We start from the raw sequence: 23,003 nt of genomic DNA on the forward strand, positions 1-23,003 counted from the left end.
TGTGGGCGGAGCTAAAGAATGACGAGCGCGCAAAGCGGTGACGTCCTCAAGCGTGGAGAAACCCATTGTTATCGATCTCAGCTAATATATGATCCAGAATCATTCGGAGGCTGAAATAAATTGAACAGGAGAAGCAGCAACAGCAGGAAGTCTGTCTCTGTGGTATGTACTGTATTTAGTGGCCTGTCAACATTTGTGTGTCTTTACTCGAAGTTTATGAGGACATGATTCGGTTTATGGACTATTGTATGCGACTAATGCAAGGACCTTCCGCTCTATTAACGTCAAGTAGACCCATACTCGAAAAAAAAAACTCTCCGAAACTTGTGAGAAACCGGAAGGAGTATTTTTAACACAGAAATACTCCATCAAACGTCCAACTTAGTTTTTGAAACTTTGTCTATGTTTAGGATGGGAATCCAAGTCTTTAACAGTGTAAAAAGCTCAGTATGCATGAAACAGCATTTCACCCCCCTTTTAATAACTGTGATTTTTCCACCCCAGATTTATTTGCTAAATAGAAAGTTCAAAAGAACAGCACATTAGAAATGGAAATCATTTGCAACATTATAAATGTTTTACGGTAACTTAACTTCCCATTAATTAATGCATCCTTGATGAATAAAAATACAAATTTCTTTAAATACAATCTAACTGACCCCAAACTTTTGAGCAGTAATGTATGTTTTCTGTCATGATACAGTGGCTGTATGCATTGTGACACAACACCTGTAAAACTTTTGGAGACACTTTCATACACATTCGTACCAAACTCTTGATTTTCATGTAAAGGATTTTGCTCGAATGGCTGAAATAATTTCAAATACAAATCATGTTTCCAGCATATATTAATGATAGGGTTAGTTCACTCAAAAATGAAAACCAATGAGGTCTATTCTCGTGTTACACAGCACATCTGAGCTTCTGCATGAACCAATGAGGTTTGTTCTCATGCCTATTGATCTTCTGTTTATGTTTGCTGATCAATGTTTATATGTGAATACAAGCCTGAATTCAATCTGTTCATCATACAAAGCCATTAATTCTCAGAAGATTTTGACTAAACCGCTCGATTCCTTTATGGATTCATTTTACGATCTCTTTATGAACTTTGAAGCGTTTAAGTGGTAGTTGCGTAGCTGTCAAGAAATCTCAGATTTCATTGAAAAGACCCTCATTTGTGCTCCGAAGATGAACGAAAGTCTTACGGGTTTAAAACATCTTGATGGTGAGTAATTAATGGCAGAATTTTAATTATTGGGTGAACTATCACTTTAAGAGTTCATATCTTGCTCTCTATAGCCTAAGCATCTATGACACTTACCAATATAAAATCCGTCTGATAAGTCGAAAGCATGAATACAGAGATATTATGGTCCGCCAATGGGGCGATGACTGACTTTGCGATTTTCGTTACTCCGATTGGCTGAGAGCTGGTGGCGCTCCCGCCCCCGGACACCACATTAAGAGCCAACCACGTCGCATCGGCCACACTGAGATACTCAGATTCCGGCAGCTCTGAAACAGACAAAAACAGAAAAAATTGAAATAAATAAAAGTGGCATGTGAGCAGTGACTGTAATCTTTTGAATATACCAATGCTCTTTGCTCAATCTATCTAAAGGTACTATGTGAGGAGAGTCAAGACACAACGAAATCATGACACAGCTCTTTTTCCTGTGTTGATGTATTTGCTATTGAAACAGGAAGTTAGGGTGGTGCGTATCGAAAAGCTTATCCCTTTTGTAAAACAACAAATAGGCCTCAGTTTCATCACTGCCCTTGACATGATTTGCTATGTGATAATTTGTTGGAGGTGGTTTTAGTGCGAGGGACCTTCTTAATGTACAGAAATCAGTGTAGTGCAACAGGAGCTCATCAATATTTTACAGGAATGTAGTGCCACTTGTAATGTAGAGGCATAGTAAAGCTGCTTTGAAATGATATGCAATGTGAAAAGCGCTATACAAAAAATTATAAAGGGAAGAGAAAGATGGGGGGGGGGGATTGGGGTATTTACACAGAGTACGCGTAAATACTATTACGCATACTCTGAAACCTGTAAGAATAATCAAACATAAAACCGCATATAGATCAAAGCTGCCTAATGTAACTGAATACTCAATCTACTCCATTTGTGTTTCGACAAAGTCCCTTTGAGAATAATCTCTTTCAAATTGTCCAAAACTGTTTGCTAAGCTTACGATTACATTTCATATTTTAAATCACCAAGTGAAATATGACAACAACAGTCTCATAAATTTGGTTTCTAAATGCTCAAATCATTCATTTTTCAGCCTGGACAAAGCTATTGCGCAATCCTTGTTGCGAGTCTCATAACACTGCCTGTTTCTATAGCAACCAGAGCTTCTAACAGCAGCTTCAGTAACGCTTTTACTTTACTAATCAACGATTGGCTCGTTCATTTAGAAGGCGGGGCTTAATCACCATATTGGGCATTGCACTTTCGCCCATTCATTAGTAATCGGAGTGCACCATCTTTTGATCATCGTTCTGAACCTGATCCAGATGTGGTCTTAGATTTTCTAAATGTTTTTTTATTTATTTTTTATTTTAGTAAACTTGCCCACATTCAAGTGTTGGAAAAAAATGCTTTGTTTAAAAGCAGAAGTCTGTAATATTATATATATATATTACAAACGTAAAATATACTCACAGCTAACAAACACTGACTAATAACCACAAAACCAAAAAATTCTTAAATTGATAGCAAGTGAAATACGGGGGAAGATCGGGACGAAAAGTGTTCTGCCACATTAATGTGTCAGACGTATTGTTCTCTAGATAAAATATGGGAGGAAAAGCTGCCAACAAGCACACAAATTTCCGGGAATTTTAAAATACCTGTACCTGTTTCGCAACACAGAGCTTCTGGTATCTATGGCAACAAATGGGTTTTACCTTGGTAACCAGTGTGTAATGACATGGATTCACTCAACCAACCACAAAACCAAAGCCACTGACATCTTAACCCCTAGTAACCCATAGTGGAAATGTGTGTTGGGGGGTGGGGGGGACCGCTGATGGAGCAATGTGTGGTCAAACATTGGCAGGGAGTCAAGCTACAAGGAATTATAGAGAATCTGGGATACTTTACATGACTTAATCTTGCCTCGCTGCACTAAACCCTGTGCACTCTTAGTAAAAGAGTAACCAATAGACCTACCTTTAAAGCCATCTTCATCCACGATGATGGTGTAATCCTCCGGAGTTTCCGTTAAACTAAAGAACTTACATCTGTAGAGAAGCAAAAAGAGAGAGATGGAAATTACGAGCCAAGAAGCACCAGAGTTAATAACATATTTCTGAGAAGCTTTCATAAACATCAATTTACTCCAACAGCCTCACATAGATCACAGAACACATGCACACTTTGCACGTCGATTGCTAAGGCCTAGGGATTTGAAGTATAAAACATTGGCACACAATGGACATGAATGACAGCTTGTCAAGGAGAGATGACTTTTGGAAGCAGTACTTTTTAATCAAAAGAATGAGACAAGCAACACTCATATCAAACGACCTGAACATCATAGTAACTTTTGCAAGTAGCAAACTACTTGGAAACCACCAAGAACAGCTTAGAAACAGAAAAAACCTCACTGCTTCAAGCTCAATGCATTCATGTTGATTTCATCAAACTTTAATGGAAATTTAAATTGAATAATTCCTAAATGTTGTGTTGTGTAATCATGAAGTAAAGAGTAATATGTTTTACCTTGAAAAAATGTTTTTAAAAGGGAAAACGTAATTTTTGGCAAATGCTATGAATAATTAACTGTGAAAAAGCTTTAAACTTTTTTTAAAGGACATGAATAGATGTGTCCATCCACCTATTTTACTGCGCATTTTGATATATCACATCAAAAACTGCTGGATGGAAACGGCAAGATGTGCATACATTTAAAAAATGTGCATAAAATGTGCGCTCGTTTGAGTCAGATACTTTTTTAATCCGGGAAGAAAACATGCGCATAAACAACGATGGAAATACATTTATAGAATTAAAAAAAATAAAAAACTTGTAACTTTGCGATGTCATTGCATAACTGGATTAACCATTAACCATCTGAAATGCTATTTTTGTCTTTCTGAAATTCCAGAGCAAGATCTGTCATCAAAGTGGTTCCTAATAATTACCTCGCAGAACTGTCTTACGCGACTGCATTCCCAAACAGATCCGTCTCTGAAAGCAAGATAACATGACTATTGCATTTCTTCTGTGCACTCTGAGGCACAAGTAATTTATTAAATATATAATAATATATAGTGGCTTCTCAAATTTTTCTAGTCATATTTAGCACCAGTTTATCAGGAAGTGACAATTTTGTTATTTTAGATTCATTGAATGCTTTATTCACAAATGTTTATGCAATATTCCAATATTGCGCACAAGTTAAATTTGCAACTTTGGATGGAAACATAGCATACATAGTTTGTAGAGGGATTTGCTAATACTTTTGTAGAACAGAAGTAAAAATTAGACGCTCATATCCATATACCTGGTTGCACAAACTGATTGGACTTGTCATAAAAGTTAATCACCTAATTTTTCTCTTCTAATCTTGTTCTTTTCTATTTCTAACTTTTAAAAGTCTTTTACATAAAAAGGTAGACCTATTTAGGTTGAATTGGAAAACTAAGACTGATTAGGCTATGGTTAACTGCTAGTTGGTCTCAAACCGATTCTTTAGACAGTCTTAACAGTGTGCCACATCAAACATTAACATGAAGTAATAGCTTTCCATACCAAAAAACAAAAAACCTTGTTTCTGTGGATTTGGCCATTATAGTATTCCATTAAACATAGGTTTCCAGGTCTGCACAAGATAACTAGCCCAAAAGTCAATCAAAAATAAGCTTTAAGCATTCGTCTTTCTCCGTTGGGGGGCCAAATTCTCCAATCTGTCCTGAATTTGTACGTCCAGGGTTGAATCAACCCACAACAGCTTAAAGAGTCATTGTTTACTCACCGTCATGTCATTCCAAACCTATAAGACTTTTGTTCATCTTAGGAACACAAATAAAGATCCTTTTGATTAAGTCTGAGATCTTTCTGTCCCTTCATTGAGAGTCTACACAACTACCACTTTGATGCATCAAAAAGCTCATATTGTAAAAGTAATCCATATGAACTGAGCGGTTAGTCCAAATTTACGGAAGTGACTTGATCACTTTTTATGATGAACAGATTGGATTTAAACTTTTATTTTACATATATCCAAATTTGGAACGACACAAGGGTGAGGGCGACATTTTTGGGTGAACTATGCCTTTAAAAGTAGCCCAGATCTGTGGGAAAACCGCAGACTTTGCAACACTGGCATGATTGATTCAGCAGCATTTATTTAGCTCACAGGAACAGTAATCTCTACAAAAATACATTTAAAGGGTTAGTTCACCCAAAAAAGAAAATGATGTCATAAATGACTCACCCTAATGTCGTTCCACACCCCTAAGACCTCCGTTCATCTTCAGAACACAGTTTAAGATATTTTATATTTAGAGAGCGCAAGTCTATGCACACTTCACTGTCCATGTCCAGAAAGGGAATAAAAACATCATCAAAGTAGTCCATATGAGACATCAGTTGGTTGATTAGAATCTCTTGAAGCATTGAAAATACATTTTGGTCCATAAATATAAAAAACTATGACTTTATTCAGCATTGTCTTCTCTTCAGTGTTCCTCAAATAAAGATTAAAACAGCCATGAATCAATAAATCGATCAATGATTTGGATCGCCAATGTCATGTGATTCCAGCAGTTAGGATCACGTGTAAAACTGCTGAAATCACGTGACCTTGGCGATCCGAATCATTGAACGATTCGGATCCGTTTGAATCTTTGAGGTTTGAAAACAAACGCGGTAGAGAAGACTGATGCTAAATAATATCGTAGTTTTTGTTATTTTTGGACCAAAATGTATTTTTGATGCTTCAAGAGATTCTAACTAACTAACTGATGTCACATATGGACTACTTTGAGGATGTTTTTTATTCCCTTTCTAGACATAGACAGTATAGAGTGCCTACACTTGTGCTCTCGGACTAAATATAAAATATCTTAAACTGTGTTCTGAAGATGAACGGAGGTCTTAGGGGTGTGGAACGACATTAATTCATTAATTGAATTGAGTCATTAATCACATAATTTTCATTTTTTTGGTGAACTAACCCTTTAAATAACAAATTATCTTCAGATTAATTTTAAAAAAATCATATTTAACGCATGTACACAAATGGAACTTGAAACAATTATATTTACAAATGACTATTAAAAACATCCCCAAAACAGCACCCAAACCTTGCATAGATCTCATTAATTACTCAAATACGACAGACAATGGCAAGTCTCCAGCAGCGCACCTTTCAATATTTATATTGTGTTAGAAGTAGCTCTGCTTATTTAAATTACAATATGCAGTTTGGGTGTAGCATGACAGATAGCACACACACAAGACCTAGAGTAAGTATAGAGTATTGCAGGTTTGTGTGATTTTATGTGGTTCAAAGAATCATCTAGCGTCTGGTGAGTACACTTTAATATGCAACAGACATACATATTTCGTATTGCCATGCATGTATTGCTTTTATTATTAGTGTTGTTGGTAGAATTGAAGATCTTTTGTGACTCATGTTATGAAGTGTATAATGCAAATGGGTTTTGGTATAGTTGTAGGCTGAAATATCTAGTGTTCTGGAGTTTGGTTTTAATATATGGTTTTCTATGCGTTCTGGCAACGTCCCTGCTTACACAGTATAATTTATTTCCTCAAAGATGACCAAAAAGGAAAAATATAACTCTGCTGCATGTGCATGTGCACACATAACCAGTTATACATTGCTGCACTAATGCCATGTAACCGCAGCTGGCTCGTAAAGCTGCTTGTACACCCCAAACGGCTCCAGATACCAGGTATGAGGAGTCCTTATTTATGAGCCTGTCCACCCACATAGTGTATCATTTTGCCTCTAGGGGGAAGGAAGGCAACTTGTTGACTCTTATCTGATACTGCTAAAGTGGTGCTGGGTGACTTTTTCAAGGTTTTTGCAAGCTGTCGGACATTTCTGGCGCTGTGTCACTTCACTGAATCATTAAAAAAAAAACTTTAGCCTAGAGGTGAAATGACACAGCATAGAATAATAGTACAGAGAGGCATCTGGAGAGTAGATGTCTTCGTATATGGTATTAATGAAGTACTGCTTCAATGGTTTTATTATTTCAAGCACTAGGAAATACTCTACTGGGTCATAATCACCAGTATTGGGGAGTTACTTTTAAAAGTAATTACTTACAATATAGAGTTACTTCCTAAAAAAAGTAACTACTTGCATTACTTAGTAACTTTTTATGGAAAGTAATGTGTTTGGTGTTGCATTACTTTTTCTCACCAGGGGTCCGTTATTTGTACCTCCCTTAATATATGATGATTTGACAGCAAGATCTTCTAATCGTTATAACTGATCCCTGGCTAATTAAGTTCTTCGAACAAATGTGCAGATTTTATAAAAATATCTGGTTTATGTTGTCTGAGATTACTGCACGTTCTTGTGTTCACTGGAAAGGGCAGATATGTCGATACTTGAAACCATGATCAGCACTGCAGCGATTGGCTGGCAGCAAGACAGCAACATAATGACATCACATATGATGAATTTCTGGACCAATTAAATTTGAGGAAAACATTTCAGGATTTTTTTACATAATGCATTTCAATGGCAACCAAATGGGATGAAGGTCCAAATCAATGCCATTTCAAATGACTTTGAAGGCCCTCAGAGGCTCTGCACGATCCCAGACGAGGAATAGGGTCTTATCTAGCAAAACAATTGGTCATTATCTAAAAAAGAAAAATAGACTTTATACTTTTTAACCTTAAAGGGGGGGTGAAATGCTGTTTCATGCATACTGATCTTTTTACACTGTTAAAGACATGGAATCCCATACTAAACATGGACAAAGTTTCAAAAGTTAAGGTGGACGTTTGATGGGAGTATTTCTTTGTCAAAAATACTACTTCCGGTTAGTCATAAGTTTCGGCAAGTTTTTTTCGATCATGGGTCCACTTGACGTTAAAAGGTCGGAATTTCCTTGTATGGGCCGTACGGACAATTCTACCGGAAGAGAGAGAGAGAGAGCGAGAGAGCGAGAGAGCGAGAGAGCGAGAGAGCGAGAGAGCGAGCGAGCGAGAGAGAGAGCGAGAGAGAGAGCGAGAGCGAGAGAGAGAGAGAGAGAGAGAGAGAGAGAGAGCGAGAGAGAGAGAGAGAGAGAGAGAGAGAGAGAGAGAGCGAGCGAGAGAGCGAGCGAGAGAGAGAGCGAGCGAGAGAGAGAGAGAGAGAGAGAGCGAGAGAGAGAGAGAGAGAGAGAGAGAGAGAGAGAGAGAGAGAGAGAGAGAGAGAGAGAGAGAGAGAGAGAGAGAGAGAGAGAGAGAGAGAGAGAGAGAGAGAGAGAGAGAGCGAAAGCAACAGGCTACGCCCATCAAAGCGCTGGCTCGTAGGCTGCGCTGCACAGGTGATGTGCACATAACAATGTCACCAAAAAGTGCGTTTTTGGTTGCCAGACCAAGACAGTCCTGCACAGATTCCCCAAAAAGCCTGCAGTAAGGCAACAGTGGATGGAATTAGCTTTTCCGGATCAGCAACTGAGTTGCGCGAATGTTTATATCTGTTCGCTGCATTTCGGTGCCGACTGTTTCATAAACAAGGCCCAGCTCGACGCCGGATTTTCCGATCGCCTAATGCTGAAGGATGGAGCAGTCCCAACGATAAAGGTCCCAACATTAGAACCGCAGGCTGTGAGTAAGACTGATTCAAATGTCTGTGTTTTTGCCTATGCTCATCAAGTAGCCCAAACATGATCACGTATAGCTAATTGATCAATGGAGCATGCGATGTGTAGTGCGTGTACATTTGTTTAGCTGACCACTATATGTGTAACTTTATGTTTGTGTATTGTAAAAGCACTCCAAACAACAATAGACAAAGACTGGGGAAATATGTTGAACTAAATAAGCGCGCTTCTTCATTCAAATGCGCTACTATTCCGTGTCTTTCTATGTAAACACTAACTTAGCCTGCCGTGCAAAACCAGTCCGCTTACTAACGTTACAATTGTCTACACAAACCACGCGTAAACACACACACACACACGTGCACAACTGCACTTCCCACATGTACACCTTCAAAGACAAAAATACGACGATATAATTTAAGTATAAATATGTAAATAACACAAGCCGCTAAGCATATTATATAGTTAGTGTATAACTTGTACCACATAGAGACGTCCTGCTCTAGTCGTTTTTTGCTGCTGCTCCTGTTCAACTTCAGCCTCTGGGTCTGATTCCGGATCATAGATGTATGGCTGTATCTGATTAAAAGCCATATTTTTATTCTGAATAAAGTTTTTTCCCGCTGTTAGGGATGACACAGCTTTACGACGCACTCAACACAAAACAGCGGCGCGCTCACGTCATTATTTAGCTCCGCTCACACGATACGCCCCCACCCGCTCGGCTTTTTTCGGAAAGACTCGGAACAGCGCATCTTTCTTATATAATTATAAAAAAAATAAAGACTTTTCGGAGATATGCAGGATGCAATGCTACTCTATAGGTACTCAAGATTGACATGACACTGACTGAAACTGAGTGTTTCACCCCCCCTTTAAATGCACAATTTCATGTTGTTCTTCTTCACGGCGTATGACGCCATCACGTTGGAAAGGTCACGCATGATGTAGGTGGAAATACTGACACAGTGCCGAAAAACTCCATCTCATGTTCTCCTCCAACTTTAAAACTCTTCAACATCGTTGTTTTACCCTTATTTTTTGTACTTATACATACGTCACACAAGTTTGACTTTCCCGACGTGATTAAGTCATACGCAATGAAGAGTAACAACACCAAAATCGATTTAAAAAGTATCTAATTTTTTATTTTATTTTTTTGTGAAAATGACTGATGGTTTGTCTAGATATTCCTCAGCCAGGAAGGTCCAGAGCCTCTGAAGCCCTTTGAAACCGCATTGGTTTGGACCTTCAACCCATTGGTTGCCATTGAAATCCATTAAATGAACAAAAATCCAGGTACATTTTTCACAAAAACAAAACAACGTTTTATTTAAAACATTTATTTTCGACTGAAGATGAGATGAGACATCTTGGATGAGATTGGGGTAAGTAAATTATCAGGAAATTTTCATTTTGAAGTGAACTAATCCTTTAATGGTCAAGAACATTTTTTCAGAACAGGTTTGAGCTTATGGACCTGTTGCTATGACAGTAACTTTGGGATGAGCGTCAAAGAACCTAGTAAAGTAAAGTGAGATTAAATACATAAAGTATATTTTTATTATTTAACATTTAATTATTGCAGGTTTGTGAGTTTACTTTTTACTGCTTTTATTAATTTTAAGGAATACTTTATCTTTTTTTCTGTTTAAGTAAGATGAGTAAATGTATGCTCACATTTAGTCTAAAACTACAAAAACCATCATGTTTACACAGCACACACAATGCCTCACGGGGCAGGACAGCTGTCAGTCATTAAAGGGTCAAAAGGGTCATTAAAAGGAAAATAAAAGGGCTACTTTCAAATAAATAACTTAATGTTACTTTACTTGTTACTTGAAAAAAAGTAATCTGAATACTGATAATCTTCCCGTTACTTATTGTGTTACCCCAAAACTGTCCATCTGAAAGAATTCAGAGTTACTTTCCCACATAAAAATCCACCTTTCTGCACCAGTAGGAATTCATTGAGCTGTGGGCTAAATTTGAGTCAGAGAGCAGCGAGAGCAGAGAGAGAGAGAGCAGAGAGAGAGCAGAGAGAGAGCAGAGAGAGAGCAGAGAGAGAGCAGAGAGAGAGAGAGAGAGAGAGAGAGAGAGAGAGAGACTGATGAATCCACACTAATTTGAGAGTCCTTAGATGAGCAATAAAAGCAAAGCAGCAATAATCGTATAGTAAAGACATGTCTTATGCTCTTAAATCAGAGGAACAAAACATCTCCATTGTAAATTTTCAACAGTCTATGACTCACTCGCTCAGAAATGTGCTCTTAACAACCGTTCCAGAGGTCTCAGAAGACACACACACCGGATTTTATTTTCAAACGCAAGACCAAATACTTACTGATTCCAACAGTTTCGGTCTTTGCATCTTCCTTTTTATTTCCCAACTCCATTTTTACGGACGAGACTGAAATTACAAGAAGATGGCTGTTCCAGTTGATCTGGTATTGCTTCTGGAGTTTCTGGACTTTGAATTAAACTGAATTTTATCCATTGGAAGTTGCACAGAACCAACCCCTGAATCATTGAAAAACTGCTGAAAACCATATAGCCTAGTCTTTTTTTTATGGTGACGGTGCATTTGGTTGAGTTTTGTTTTATTGTATATTCCAGAGTGAACTCCCCTCTGCATCTTCTATATCTTGTTGGGCAAACAGTGATCCAGCACAACCCGAGGGCTGGCAACAATGTTTCAAACTGTAAGCAACTATTTCCAGAGCTACCCTCGTGTTGTGCACATTCTGTATCACTCTGAGAAACTTCACGAACAGCTACTAAACAAGTTGATTCAAGCTGTGCCTCTGCGACAGAAAAACAAGTGTTAAGCATTAGATGTTTGCCAAGTCAGAATCGATTCAAAGATCCAAAATAAGAAAAATAGCCATATCAGAAATGCTACTTCTACATGAAATTGCATTTCGATCCAAAAAAAAGCTCTTAAAATCTATTTCACGGTCTGATGAGCAAAACATACAGCACTGAATACAAAAGAAAACCCCGGAGAAACGCTGTTCAAAGCCAAATGCAAACCACAAGGAGGAATAGGTCACTGCAAACAGAACCTGAATGTTAAAAACAGCCCAGCTGCAAAGCTTTTTAATGTGATAAACCTTCACAAATTAATAACCCTCCATTTGCAGATCGTCAATGTTTTTGCTGAGACATTACTTTCAGTATTTTTCCTTTCGATCACAGGTGATGTCATTATTACTGCTCCAGGCTCTGAGTCATGACAAAACATCTTTGAGCTCCAAAGAAAAGTTTTCTATTTGAAAATGTCAAAATATGTCAACTGATCATTTTTTATATCATCAATACCAAGCAAGCTTTGTGATATTGCTGAATTAGAGTCTCTTGAATGCACTGATACTTTTTCATAACAAGTCTGTCGGTATCGTTCACCCAAAAAAGAAAATTCTCTCATCATTTACTCATGCATGAATTTCTTTCTTCTGCTGAACACAAAAGAAGATGTTTTGAAGAATGTTGTTGATTAAACAGTTGACGGTAACCATTGATTTCCATAAGAGTTTTTTTTCCTACTGTGGAAGTAAAGTTTTTTTTTTGAGCTCAACAGAAGAAAGAAATAACAATGGTGAGTAACTCATTTTTGGGTGAACTATCCCTTTAAGAACCACAGAACCAATAAAGCATCTGATCATGAAAAGCCCTGGAAAATGAGATTTCTGAACGCAACAGCAAATAAACATGCAAAATAAAAAGCGGCCTGAGGGAAATAGGGCCCCTGATCTAAGCCACTGACTCTTTAAAATCAAGACATGAAAACAACCTACTCTGTCTTACTAACCACTTTAACTCTAGCTAAAGGCCTTTCTGTGTGTGTGTGTGTGTGTGTGTGTGTGTTAGAGAGTGTCCACAGTCTAACAAGACCAAATGACCGAGCAGGATGTTTCTCCCTGAGGTTCAGACTCCGGAGCCGGACTGGAGATGTGCTCACACACTCTGCTTACGCAAACACAGCAAGGGGCCATTGAGACTATGAATAGATGTTTTTTTTTTCTTCACAAAGGCCTTCATTTGAGGGTGCACCAGCATGAGATACAATGCAGAATGTTTCCAGCAGCAATGATTAGGGATGGACAATATATCGGTCACCATATCAGTATCGGCAGATACATTTTCAATTTTAATTTTATAGATATCAGCCTGAAAAGAAATTTGTCTGATATATTAAAGCATCATTTCCTGCAGCCAAGACAGATGCGCACGCTCTGTTTGCCATGATGATGGTTTTGAATTGCTTGAAATGTGGTTGGAATCATTTCAAAACTAAAATTAATTGCATTTATAAAATAAAATAAATTGCCAGGACTGTACATATATAAATAAATACAACTCTGCTTGTATTCGTCTGAAAGAAGAACGTCAAATACACCTAGGATGGCTTGGGGGTGAGTAAATCATGTGATAATTTAAATTTTTGGGTTAACTAAACCTTTAACACAAAAGGAAAACACATTTCTGTTCAAATGAAGCAAACCATTGCACCAAATTCATGCAAATCATGTTCAGGCCACAACTTTTCCCTCCTCTTGCAGTTGTTTACAGGTTTCCAACAGTGTAATCTCTTTCAAACTAATGGTCCGTTTTTGATTGAAGCACTGAAAGGATAAGCTTCCCATCACAGTCATCAGGATGCCCCCTTCAGCTGCATCAAAGCCGTGATGCTGCTCAATACGTGAGCGTGCATTGAGCATCACAGACAGGGAGATTTAAAGCCACATCCCCCTCCGTATATTTATACCGCTGCCCGAGAAGAAAAACAACCCCGATCACGTACACACACACCCCTCTACCGTCGAATGAACTTAAACAACAGCACAGACAATCATTACTGCTAAACAAAACACACATGACCGCTTACTTGATGGTGTCACTGGCTTTTTAAAAATGAGTAAATATACATTCGGATTAAAAACGTAAAGTGCTGCAACTGCATCTGGCTACGATGTGCGTAGCGGTAAGCTAATGTAATTCCGCGTCAGATTCTTCAAGAAGATATTTAACCGACAGTGCATACATGTTTAACAGAAGGCAAACTTGATTCGTAAAGCTACTTACCTTGTTTTAGAAGGCAGAAAAGCTAGTTTGATTAATCCATGAGTGCAAATCTGGATCCCCTCTTTCGCTATACTTGCTACTTTTAAACTGTGCTCTAAAATGTGCAGCTCCATCTTTTGCGTCTTCTCATTTGTGGTACATCTAAAATAAATATAACTGCCTATTCCGTTTTGATAAAAAAAGAAAGAATAAATAAATAAATAATTAAGTAGCGCTTATGAACAGGGCTTTAAAACCTTCAAACGGAGCGGAAAGAAGGGGAGAGAAAAGGAAAAGTTATCTGCCGAGGAAAAGAGAGAAAGAGAGTAAAGCGGGGTGAAATAAAAGAAAGCACAACGAGGTAAACGGGAAGGGAGAAAAAAAGAGGACTGTCGGCCCCCGTGTTTCCACTCCGACAAGGATTGGAACGGGCCAGCAGCTGGTAACAGTGAAACAAACAACCTGTCAGTCAAAAAAAGGGGGCGGGACGAATCGTACAGAAGGTGCATGATGGGAAATGTAGTTTAGCGCTACATCGTTCATCAATGCACATTTTCGTTTTTAATAGAATCACATGACGTTTTCTTTTTTGTTTTAATAGAAAAAAAAGTCACATGAGTTTTTCCGACCTGAAAAAATTTCAGTAATGTCGTTATTTAACTAAAATTACAAGATATAGGCCACCACCTACTAGTTAGGGGCAGGGCCACTGCTCACGAGGACAACATTTTTATTGATGGATGCCTTCGAGATTATACCATAGAAGACCTTACTCCCTTTCATCACATGGCCTGGGACAATGTTCATCATGAAACTGTTGTCTTTATCGACACCAAAAAGACAAAGTTTCCTTCTCAAAATTAAAGATTTTATTAATCTTACCCACCATACCGAAAATGTACTTTTAGTGAAGTAAAAAAAAGTTAACATTAAAAGCCCTGCCTACAATTGGTGCATTTTTCTAGATTGAGTGACACATTTTACCCCACTCTTAGTATGCGATCCTAAACATAATCCTGCAAATCATTGACTGTATAGAAGATAGTTCGATATTGATTGTAAAGCCTCTGTTGCGTCTTTAAGATTACATTTGGGGCAGGGTGATTTGAAACAACTATTATACACATGTAATAAACATACATAATTAGATCATGACACTAATTAATTTACCAATTCCTGGCCAGAGTGTGTCAGCTAATAAAAGGCAGAAGTTTAATAATTCACAAGTGCTGACTATCGGTAACCAGGGACGGTGCTGCAGAGCGTCATAAAACAACAAGCATTCTTTGTGTGCAGCTGTGATAAGATCCCTGGGACACTCTGATCTCTCACAGGGACAGGCATTGTTCAGTTCAAAGGACAGCACTCCTCTTTAGATGCTGTTTCTTTCTGCATTACCACTCAAAACATACAGAGCGGTAAGCTTTTGACTTTGCCACAGGCAAATGGATGTTTTTGTTTTTAATAACAGGAATGTTTGCACAAACTTAGTCATGGTTTTCCTTCAAGGACCAACATGCTATGCTTTCTTGTCCCAGCAGAAGTTCATGACCAAAACACCAAATATTTTAAGAAACTTGTTTTAAAATTGTTTGGCCAGCACTGCAAATTTGTTCATGAGAGTCAACTAAAAATCAATGTTGAAGTACCTTCACATCAGAATCAACAAGGATCAGTTTTATACCTTTATCACTAACAGTTTTAATGTAAACTTTTGCTTAATGGATATTAAAAGGCTTCTAAAACCTTGTCTGAATACAAATGGATCTAAAATAAAAGGCTTAATTAACATTGTGTAGGTCAAGCAACAGTATACTTATCACTCCTGACTAGACACCTTGTGAACAAAATGCTTAGCCGAAAACTAGACCAAGACATTCCCCGAAGATCAAACACAGCAACAGAACATTCAAGCGCTCACAAATAAAGGCTTAGCTACACTCAAAAGGCAGCTTGTCAAAGCAGAAGTGGAGCACTAAAAGCAGTGTTCTGCAGAGAATCTTTTAATCTGAACCCCATGACCCACATGAAGCCCTGAGAACCAACCTCTTAAATAGCATGATACTGGCTGCATGAGGCTTTCAGACTTCAAATTTTCAAGTGTCATGCCATGGATTGATTTTTTTATTTATTTGAATGTTCCTTGGGGTTTACTCATTAAAGTATTGCACAAAAACAAGCTCTTCAACCCTCATTCATATAGCACCCTTTGTCAAAACGGGAGAAAGAAAAACAAACACCTCAGAGCAGATGCATTTTACACTATTTATTGAAAACTGCATCACCGCAAAACACAGTAAGGCTTGGTTTCCTGCGCTGCACGATCTCAGCACCAACTGTTGTTAAAGACAAAGGGCAATTACAATAATAAGTGCTAATACAAGACAACACTTAAAGTAAAATCAGGTGTTGCCCCAAAGAATGCAGACATTTTATTTAACAAAAAATCCTGCAAAACATCTCATAGGGCACTGATGTAGGATCACGGCGTTAAGGATCGCCAGTGAGGAGAAGTGGCTGACCCCCTTTGAAAGTGATCCGAGGATGTCGAGCGGCTCTCACCTTGCAAGTCCGGCTAGGAAACCCTTCACATCAAATCAAAACCTAAGAGAGAAGAAGCAATTAAACAAACCTGTACAACCGTACATTTGGAGTATAAGCGCATTTAAGGAAATGTTCCTAATAAATCTGACAGCAGTACAACTGCAGCGACTCATTAGGATGGGTTTTAATCTTTGGTCATGTCCGCAGCAAGTAAGGAACCACGTATCCTAAAAGCCTTGGTATATGACCAAATACATACATAGCATTCATACAACTGGGAATTTTCAAGACCAAAATACAGAAGCCTTACTTTCATTTTACAGCGCTGCGTGCAAGAATGATGCCCTGCCAGCAGTTATTCGTCAAGCTCACCATATGGGACCTGTGGGCACAACACAAACAAGTCAGGATTATCAAGACATGCTGAGCTATTGAAACAATGTCACAAGGCTTCTAAAAAGGGCAGGTCGCAGTATGCCGATATCCTCCCCGGAGAGCGTCTTGGTTGAGTGCTGGAGGTTATATAGGTTTGAGGTGGGGCATGTAGGGTATATGGGAGAATTGACAGCACACTGACACTCATTCCACACTGTATTACACGGCTGTGCATGAACGTACACATCAAAACCGGCGTCGCTTGGGCTGCATGATTAATTGTAATAAATCGAGATGGGTATTGGTGCAAAGGCTGCAATTTAATTGAACAGGCCGTCATCAGAAGAGGTTTTAAATTGCCCCTTTTTATGCATTTTTAAAGGCTCCAAATTGTGTTTCGGACAATGGTTTTTTTTCAATGAGACAAAGACCATCATAGGCTGGCATTAATTTGTTATATTACATAGGTACATAAGTGAGACTGAAATGCATGTAACAAGTGAGACTGGCTTTAGCAGTTCAGAATCAAATTTCCTTTTAAAACTTGTATAACCCAAGACAATACCTTCATGCATCTTGATCTTTAAAATTTTACATACATTTTACATGTAACCGCATTTAGAAAAAAAGCATAATAGGGGCACTAAGTTCTCCGTGCATTTACAAACTCAATGGTTTAAAAGTTTAACATGAAATTCTGACAATTAATGAAATTAAGAGTGCCAAATACTCCTATTGTAATTTTACAATTGTACAGTAAAATGAGGTTTACAATCTAACAGTCATACATTTGATTATTTTAGAGAAAATTAGTATACGAATATTTCTTGGTACGAGTGATAAATGTTTTTATAATAGTTATTAACAGTATATGATTGATACATTTAGAACAGAATATTACCTAAGGGGACATTGTACACTAACCACATTTCAAATGAGCAATGCAAACAGCAGACATGCATAGTTGGCCAATATAGAACGTTTTTGGGTATACTACTCTGAAGCTGAACGCTCCCAATGTCAGCGTCAATAGCATAGGAAAGGAGGAAAAAAAGATAACCTTCATAAGGTCTTGTCTCGACCACTGCTAGGACCCAACAACAAACATGTAAGGTCCAATAAGAGCAGGTGTTGAGGTTCTCTAGCACTGGCATTTGAACATTCCAGTCAGACATACAACTGGATGCAGATACCAACAGTGCAGGCTAGTGTTGTTTGTGATAAGCCAATTTAACATTACATACCTTGAACTCGCCTCCAATCACCAAAAAAGGGGCAGTGCGCCTCCTAGTGGATACTTCAGGTCACCTACAGAGCAGAAATTCACAGAAATTAGATGTTGCTCTATGCGTGACAAACAAAGGTACATCCTTTAACCTCATGGAATGTACTGCAGCGTTTATCCCCACAAAGCTAACATTTAGCAACATGGGTAAAGCGATACTACAGACTTTATCTTTGAGGTATTTCCAACGACTAAGCTCTACTGAGAGGGGCCAGTCGGGATAGACCTCATTTTTTAAAGTTTTTCCAAAATACACTACAGATAAAACGAAAGCAGATACTAGGCTGCTTTCAATTAATCTGACTGTTGTTCGTTCCAAAAGTCACAAATAAGAGACATAACCATAATTGTGCAATTTAAATTTGTCACATTTTGCTATTCAAATAAGGGAAATATTGCAGCTATTATAAATGACTAAAATATAGATTTTTCAAAGCATTAGAGTAAATGCTTAATCTAGTATACAATTCCAAAAAATAATTTTATGACAACGGAATTAATTCATTGTTTTATTTTATTACTAAAAATTCACTTCCATGTTCCTGACCATAATAACTACATGCCAGTGTGAACATCCTTACAGATATTACATTATCAACCATGTTATCATTCTCTAACCTTTCACTTCTCAAACAAGTTGGGATGACCAAAAACCTCATTTCATTATACAAGTAATTTAATATTTTTCAAATATATTTAACTTCTACTTCCAATGTTTAGTGAACAGTGGAAGCAGAGCTCTATACACACGTCCTGATAGCTGCTGTCACACAGCGATGCAAATTAATAAGTACAGCTCATATTAGCGCCGTCCTGCTTAAAGTACCGGTACTAATAACATTCCATATCGTACCTATTGTAAAAGCAGGGTATCGCCATACTTTTCTAGTACTGGTGTATCGTGCAACACTAGCAGAAACTATTACAAAAGAAAAAAAACCGAAAAAAAAAACCCCGCTAACATGAGGCAACAGTTACCATTTCAACAAGCTTCCTCAGGAACAAAAAGCATTTTATGAACTCCCAGGATTGAGCCAACATTGTGTTGTGTTCTGGAGCCTGAAAACAAATAGAAACATAAGAGCACAGCACATGCATTTTAAGCACACTCAAAGAGAGCTGACTGTTCAGAAAGGCACACACTCTTCATGGTTTATAAGAGCAGTTGAACATTAATGGCAATCATCATTACAGAACTCATTGTTAATTAAAGGTGCACTATGCAACTTTGTCCACTAGAGGCCACTTATTCTAAACAAAGGCATAGTTTGATGAAGCCAAGTTTGAGTGCAGTATCTTGGGACATGTGGTCTTCACCTCACAGCCAGTGGAAAATGGGACTCGGGCAGAAATCATGTTCATGGATGCGGATATTAACATTACTGTAGTGTAAACCAGAGCAGGACCGAGCTTTGTGGAGCTGAGAACGGCCGCTGGAGCGATTGTTAAACAAACATAAGGCTTGTGAGCACCGGGACAGTCGCCGGGCTCCTGCACTATTTCCACGTTTCGGGTCATGAGTATAAGGTAAAGCAGCTCTGTTTATCATATTAGATAAATTTAAGTGTGTTTAAAATGATGTTATGGCAAAACGTTACTCTTTGCATTCGCTCGGCGCTGCTGCGACTTGTCCACACTGCTAACGCTGCGTTCACACCAAACGCGAAATGAGCGTCAAAATCACATCTATTTTGACGCATGAACATTTTGCGGCCAGTCGCATGTCCGCAGCAAATTGGACGCGCATAGAAATCGATCATTTGAAGCTAAATAGGTGCACGTTTAAGGCACTCCAGGTGAAATATGTCCTAAAACACCACTCTGCCTCCTTTCAGTTAATTATATATATATATATATATATATATATATATATATATATATATATATATATATATATATATATATATATATATACACACACACACACACACTTTAACAGCCACACGTGGTTCAGCCAACGCACTACCTGGATTATCTTCACTGTATATTTAAATAAAATAGTTATGAAACTTAACTTTGCCCTCAATCAAAATGATTTGGTAGGCAACAATAGATTAATTAAGATGAATTGTCATGTTTAACCTCTACAGAGACATCCAAGCCAGCAATCACCAGGTGCTCAGCTCATTATTCGCTGGATCTCACAACTCCAAAAACACAAGAGTTCCCTTTTTTAAATAGGCACTGTCTGTATAAGTAAACCACATTTTAGCTTTAAAGGTCCCGTTCTTCGCATGTTTTTGACGCTTTGATTATGTTTACAGTGGGCAATATAATAAAGTCCATGTTTCGCCTGTAAAAAAAAAAAACACTTGACTTATCGGTACAGCGCTGTTTCTTCTGTCCTAAAAACAGCCTGATGATTTCCTTGTTCTATGAAGTCCCTCCCTCAGAAACACGTAACGAGTTCTGATTGGGCCAGCACTTCCAGTGTTGTGATTGGACAGCAGCTTAGCACACTTTGCCCGGAAAGGTCCCGCCTCTTACCATAACGGGAAGATGCAAGCGCTGAATGCGCGTGCTTCTCCATGTGGGATAGCAACAAGACCACGCCCCCTATTTTGCATGTACTTGTGGGCAGAGGGTTAGTCAACAAACTGTTCTAGTGACATTCCTGAAGGAAGTGCAGGGGTGTAGTCTAAACCTGCCGTTCGCTGTAGGCTTTGAAAGGGATCTTCTGTTTAATAAAATCTCGCTTGGTATCGAACTAATTTTACAGGTATTTTTTATGCTCTAACAGCAACATTACAAACTAACTAAAGTTTGAAAGATGGAATCAAAGAACGGGACCTTTAAACAACTACATTATCATCTAAAAAGCATTAAAACTACATTTGGTGACAAAACAGTATTTTTTATTTATATGCAGGGTTGTCATCACGTCACTACCACGTGACAGCAGCAAGCAGGCTCCTCATTGGTTAATTGACGCCAAAGTACAAATTTTTCCACTCGGGCCTAAATGCGAATTCGCTCGAAGCGCGTGAACGCACAAAAAGCATCACTCGCGCGTAACACGCATAGCGCTCAATTCGCTTCAAATTTGCGTTTTGCGCGAACGAGGCGGAATCGCGCCGCAGGACCGCCAGACACGCCTTTCCATTGACTTAACAAGAAAATCAGTCCCTCCAGACGCTCCATTTGCATTCGGTGTGAACGTACCTTAAAAAGCACTTCTGTCAAATAAAACGTAGGGTAACGCAGATATGACGCAATTGACAGGCGACTCGCTCAAACGCTATGCTGACACGTCCCAGGTCCTTGGTTAAAATAGCTATTTTAACAATTTACAAATAGTTGGAAACATTTGGGATATTGTTAAGTACTCAACTGAATAAAATATAACTGGCCTAGTGGGTTTTGGATATTTTACTGCAAAAATACTACATAGTGCACCTTTAATATATCAGTCTCATTCATTCTTACCTACTGCCCTGTCTGTTCACAGGAGGGCTATTAATGTCACCCGAAACCTGCAAGCACAGTACATTTTAAATTGCATACAAACAAACACTGACAAAAGAACTCCCATTCTAAACATGTCTCTTCTCATTAGTAACACTGTCATTTGGTGGGCACAACAGTGGGTTGCAAAAGAAGGGAATTGTAATCTTTGCACTGCACTAGTTCCTAAGCCCACTATGACTAGACCTTGACTAGTACTGTGCATTTACGTTCTAAGCAAAAATAACGCACCACTTACCTCCATATTGCATATGTCGGCTACAACAGGCTTCAAACCACACGGAGAGCCTTAAGAACTTCCTGAAAGGGGAAGGAAAAAAACAAGCATTTGATACATATGAAGATGCAGTACCAAATTACAGCCGTATAGGCATGTCAGGATATCCCAGGCCTCATTGTCATCATTGCAACGGTTAAACAGTGATGAAAGCAAACCCGGTCTTTTTCTAGCCATGCAGATCGAGGAATTTGCCATAGTTGAGAAACTCCACTGTGTTGTTCTGCTTGGCAATTAAGGAGATCTGCGCAATTTATTTATTTTAGTTTACAAAATCAGTAACCAAACGCCACGTGACCGAATCATCACTGGATGGACTATAATAATTGCAGTTAACTACAAAAGTAATACGTTTAAATGCATTATTAGTAGGCTATACTGCTCTATTGTGGGTGGTTTAGTGTGTGCACACGAATCTACGGGACTATTCAACCACGTGGTGCAGTATACTATTCGCTAGAACGTATAAAAATAAGTTTCCGCCTTTAAACATATTCAAAGGTAATACAAATTACACTTAACAAAACACAACGTGGATTATGAAAACACGAAGTAACAATACGTTACCTAGTTTATATCAGCCGTCTTCACACGCGCTCTCAAGCGAGTTGAAGCAAAAGAGGAAGGAAAGAAACGGAAGAGCAACGTCACATTTATACCGTAGTAGCTAACTTTACGACATTGTACGGCTCTCTCATCGCCTTCCTCTGCGTTTCTATGGTAACGTTAAAGTGATAGTTCACCTCAAAATAAAAATCACCCCATGATTTACTCACCGTATACATATCTGTGTCTGTGTTACTCACCCTCAAGCGATCCTATGTGTATATGAAATTCTTCTTTTAGACGAATACAATCGGAGTATCCATCCGTAATAAACATATTCCACATGGCTCTGGGGGGTTAATAAATGTCTTCAGAAACGATGGATTTTTGTTAGACAAATATCCATATTTAACAAGCTATAAAAATATCTAGCTTTAGTTGTATCGCCTTCCATATTCAACTTACGTAAAAACCACAACTTATGACGGAATATTTTTAATATAACTCAGATTTTAATAACCTGAAACAATAATGTCATACACCTTGCTTGAGGGTGAGCAAATCATAGGATATTTTTTGGGTGAACTATCCCTTTAAGCATTTATAACTGGACTCTATGGCATGTTACATTTC

General features: G+C 38.3%; 1 protein-coding gene, 1 long non-coding RNA gene and 1 other non-coding gene across 4 annotated transcripts in view; all 3 read right to left on the bottom strand.

The window, feature by feature from the left end:
- The window catches only part of castor2 (cytosolic arginine sensor for mTORC1 subunit 2), a 29,064-nt gene extending 14,754 nt beyond the window's left edge, over nucleotides 1–14,310 (bottom strand). Inside the window, exons 1-3 of the mRNA XM_067437766.1 lie at nucleotides 13,900–14,310; nucleotides 3,188–3,258; nucleotides 1,325–1,518 (exon numbers count right to left, since the gene is read on the bottom strand). Of these exons, the coding sequence (XP_067293867.1) occupies nucleotides 1,325–1,518; nucleotides 3,188–3,258; nucleotides 13,900–14,012 (378 nt within the window). The 5' untranslated portion in view covers nucleotides 14,013–14,310. The remainder of the gene's footprint in view (nucleotides 1–1,324; nucleotides 1,519–3,187; nucleotides 3,259–13,899) is intronic.
- A 1,819-nt stretch (nucleotides 14,311–16,129) lies between these two features.
- LOC137070533 (uncharacterized) lies at nucleotides 16,130–22,485 on the bottom strand. 2 transcript variants are annotated; one of them, XR_010904280.1, is made up of 8 exons: nucleotides 22,392–22,485; nucleotides 21,786–21,847; nucleotides 21,509–21,555; nucleotides 19,061–19,141; nucleotides 18,042–18,105; nucleotides 16,733–16,804; nucleotides 16,441–16,482; nucleotides 16,130–16,214 (listed from the first exon to the last, which is right to left on the bottom strand). It is a non-coding gene; the product is annotated as an uncharacterized lncRNA (long non-coding RNA). The 2 variants fall into 2 exon arrangements; XR_010904279.1 differs by having other exon boundaries at nucleotides 16,130–16,482; nucleotides 22,392–22,482.
- On the bottom strand, nucleotides 18,181–18,314 carry LOC137072200 (small nucleolar RNA SNORA18). Its single transcript, XR_010904647.1, has one exon. It is a non-coding gene; the product is annotated as a small nucleolar RNA SNORA18 (small nucleolar RNA).
- Nucleotides 22,486–23,003: the final 518 nt, after the last annotated feature.

Source organism: Pseudorasbora parva, chromosome 3 (assembly GCF_024679245.1).
Source record: "Pseudorasbora parva isolate DD20220531a chromosome 3, ASM2467924v1, whole genome shotgun sequence".
Lineage (NCBI taxonomy): Eukaryota > Metazoa > Chordata > Actinopteri > Cypriniformes > Gobionidae > Pseudorasbora > Pseudorasbora parva.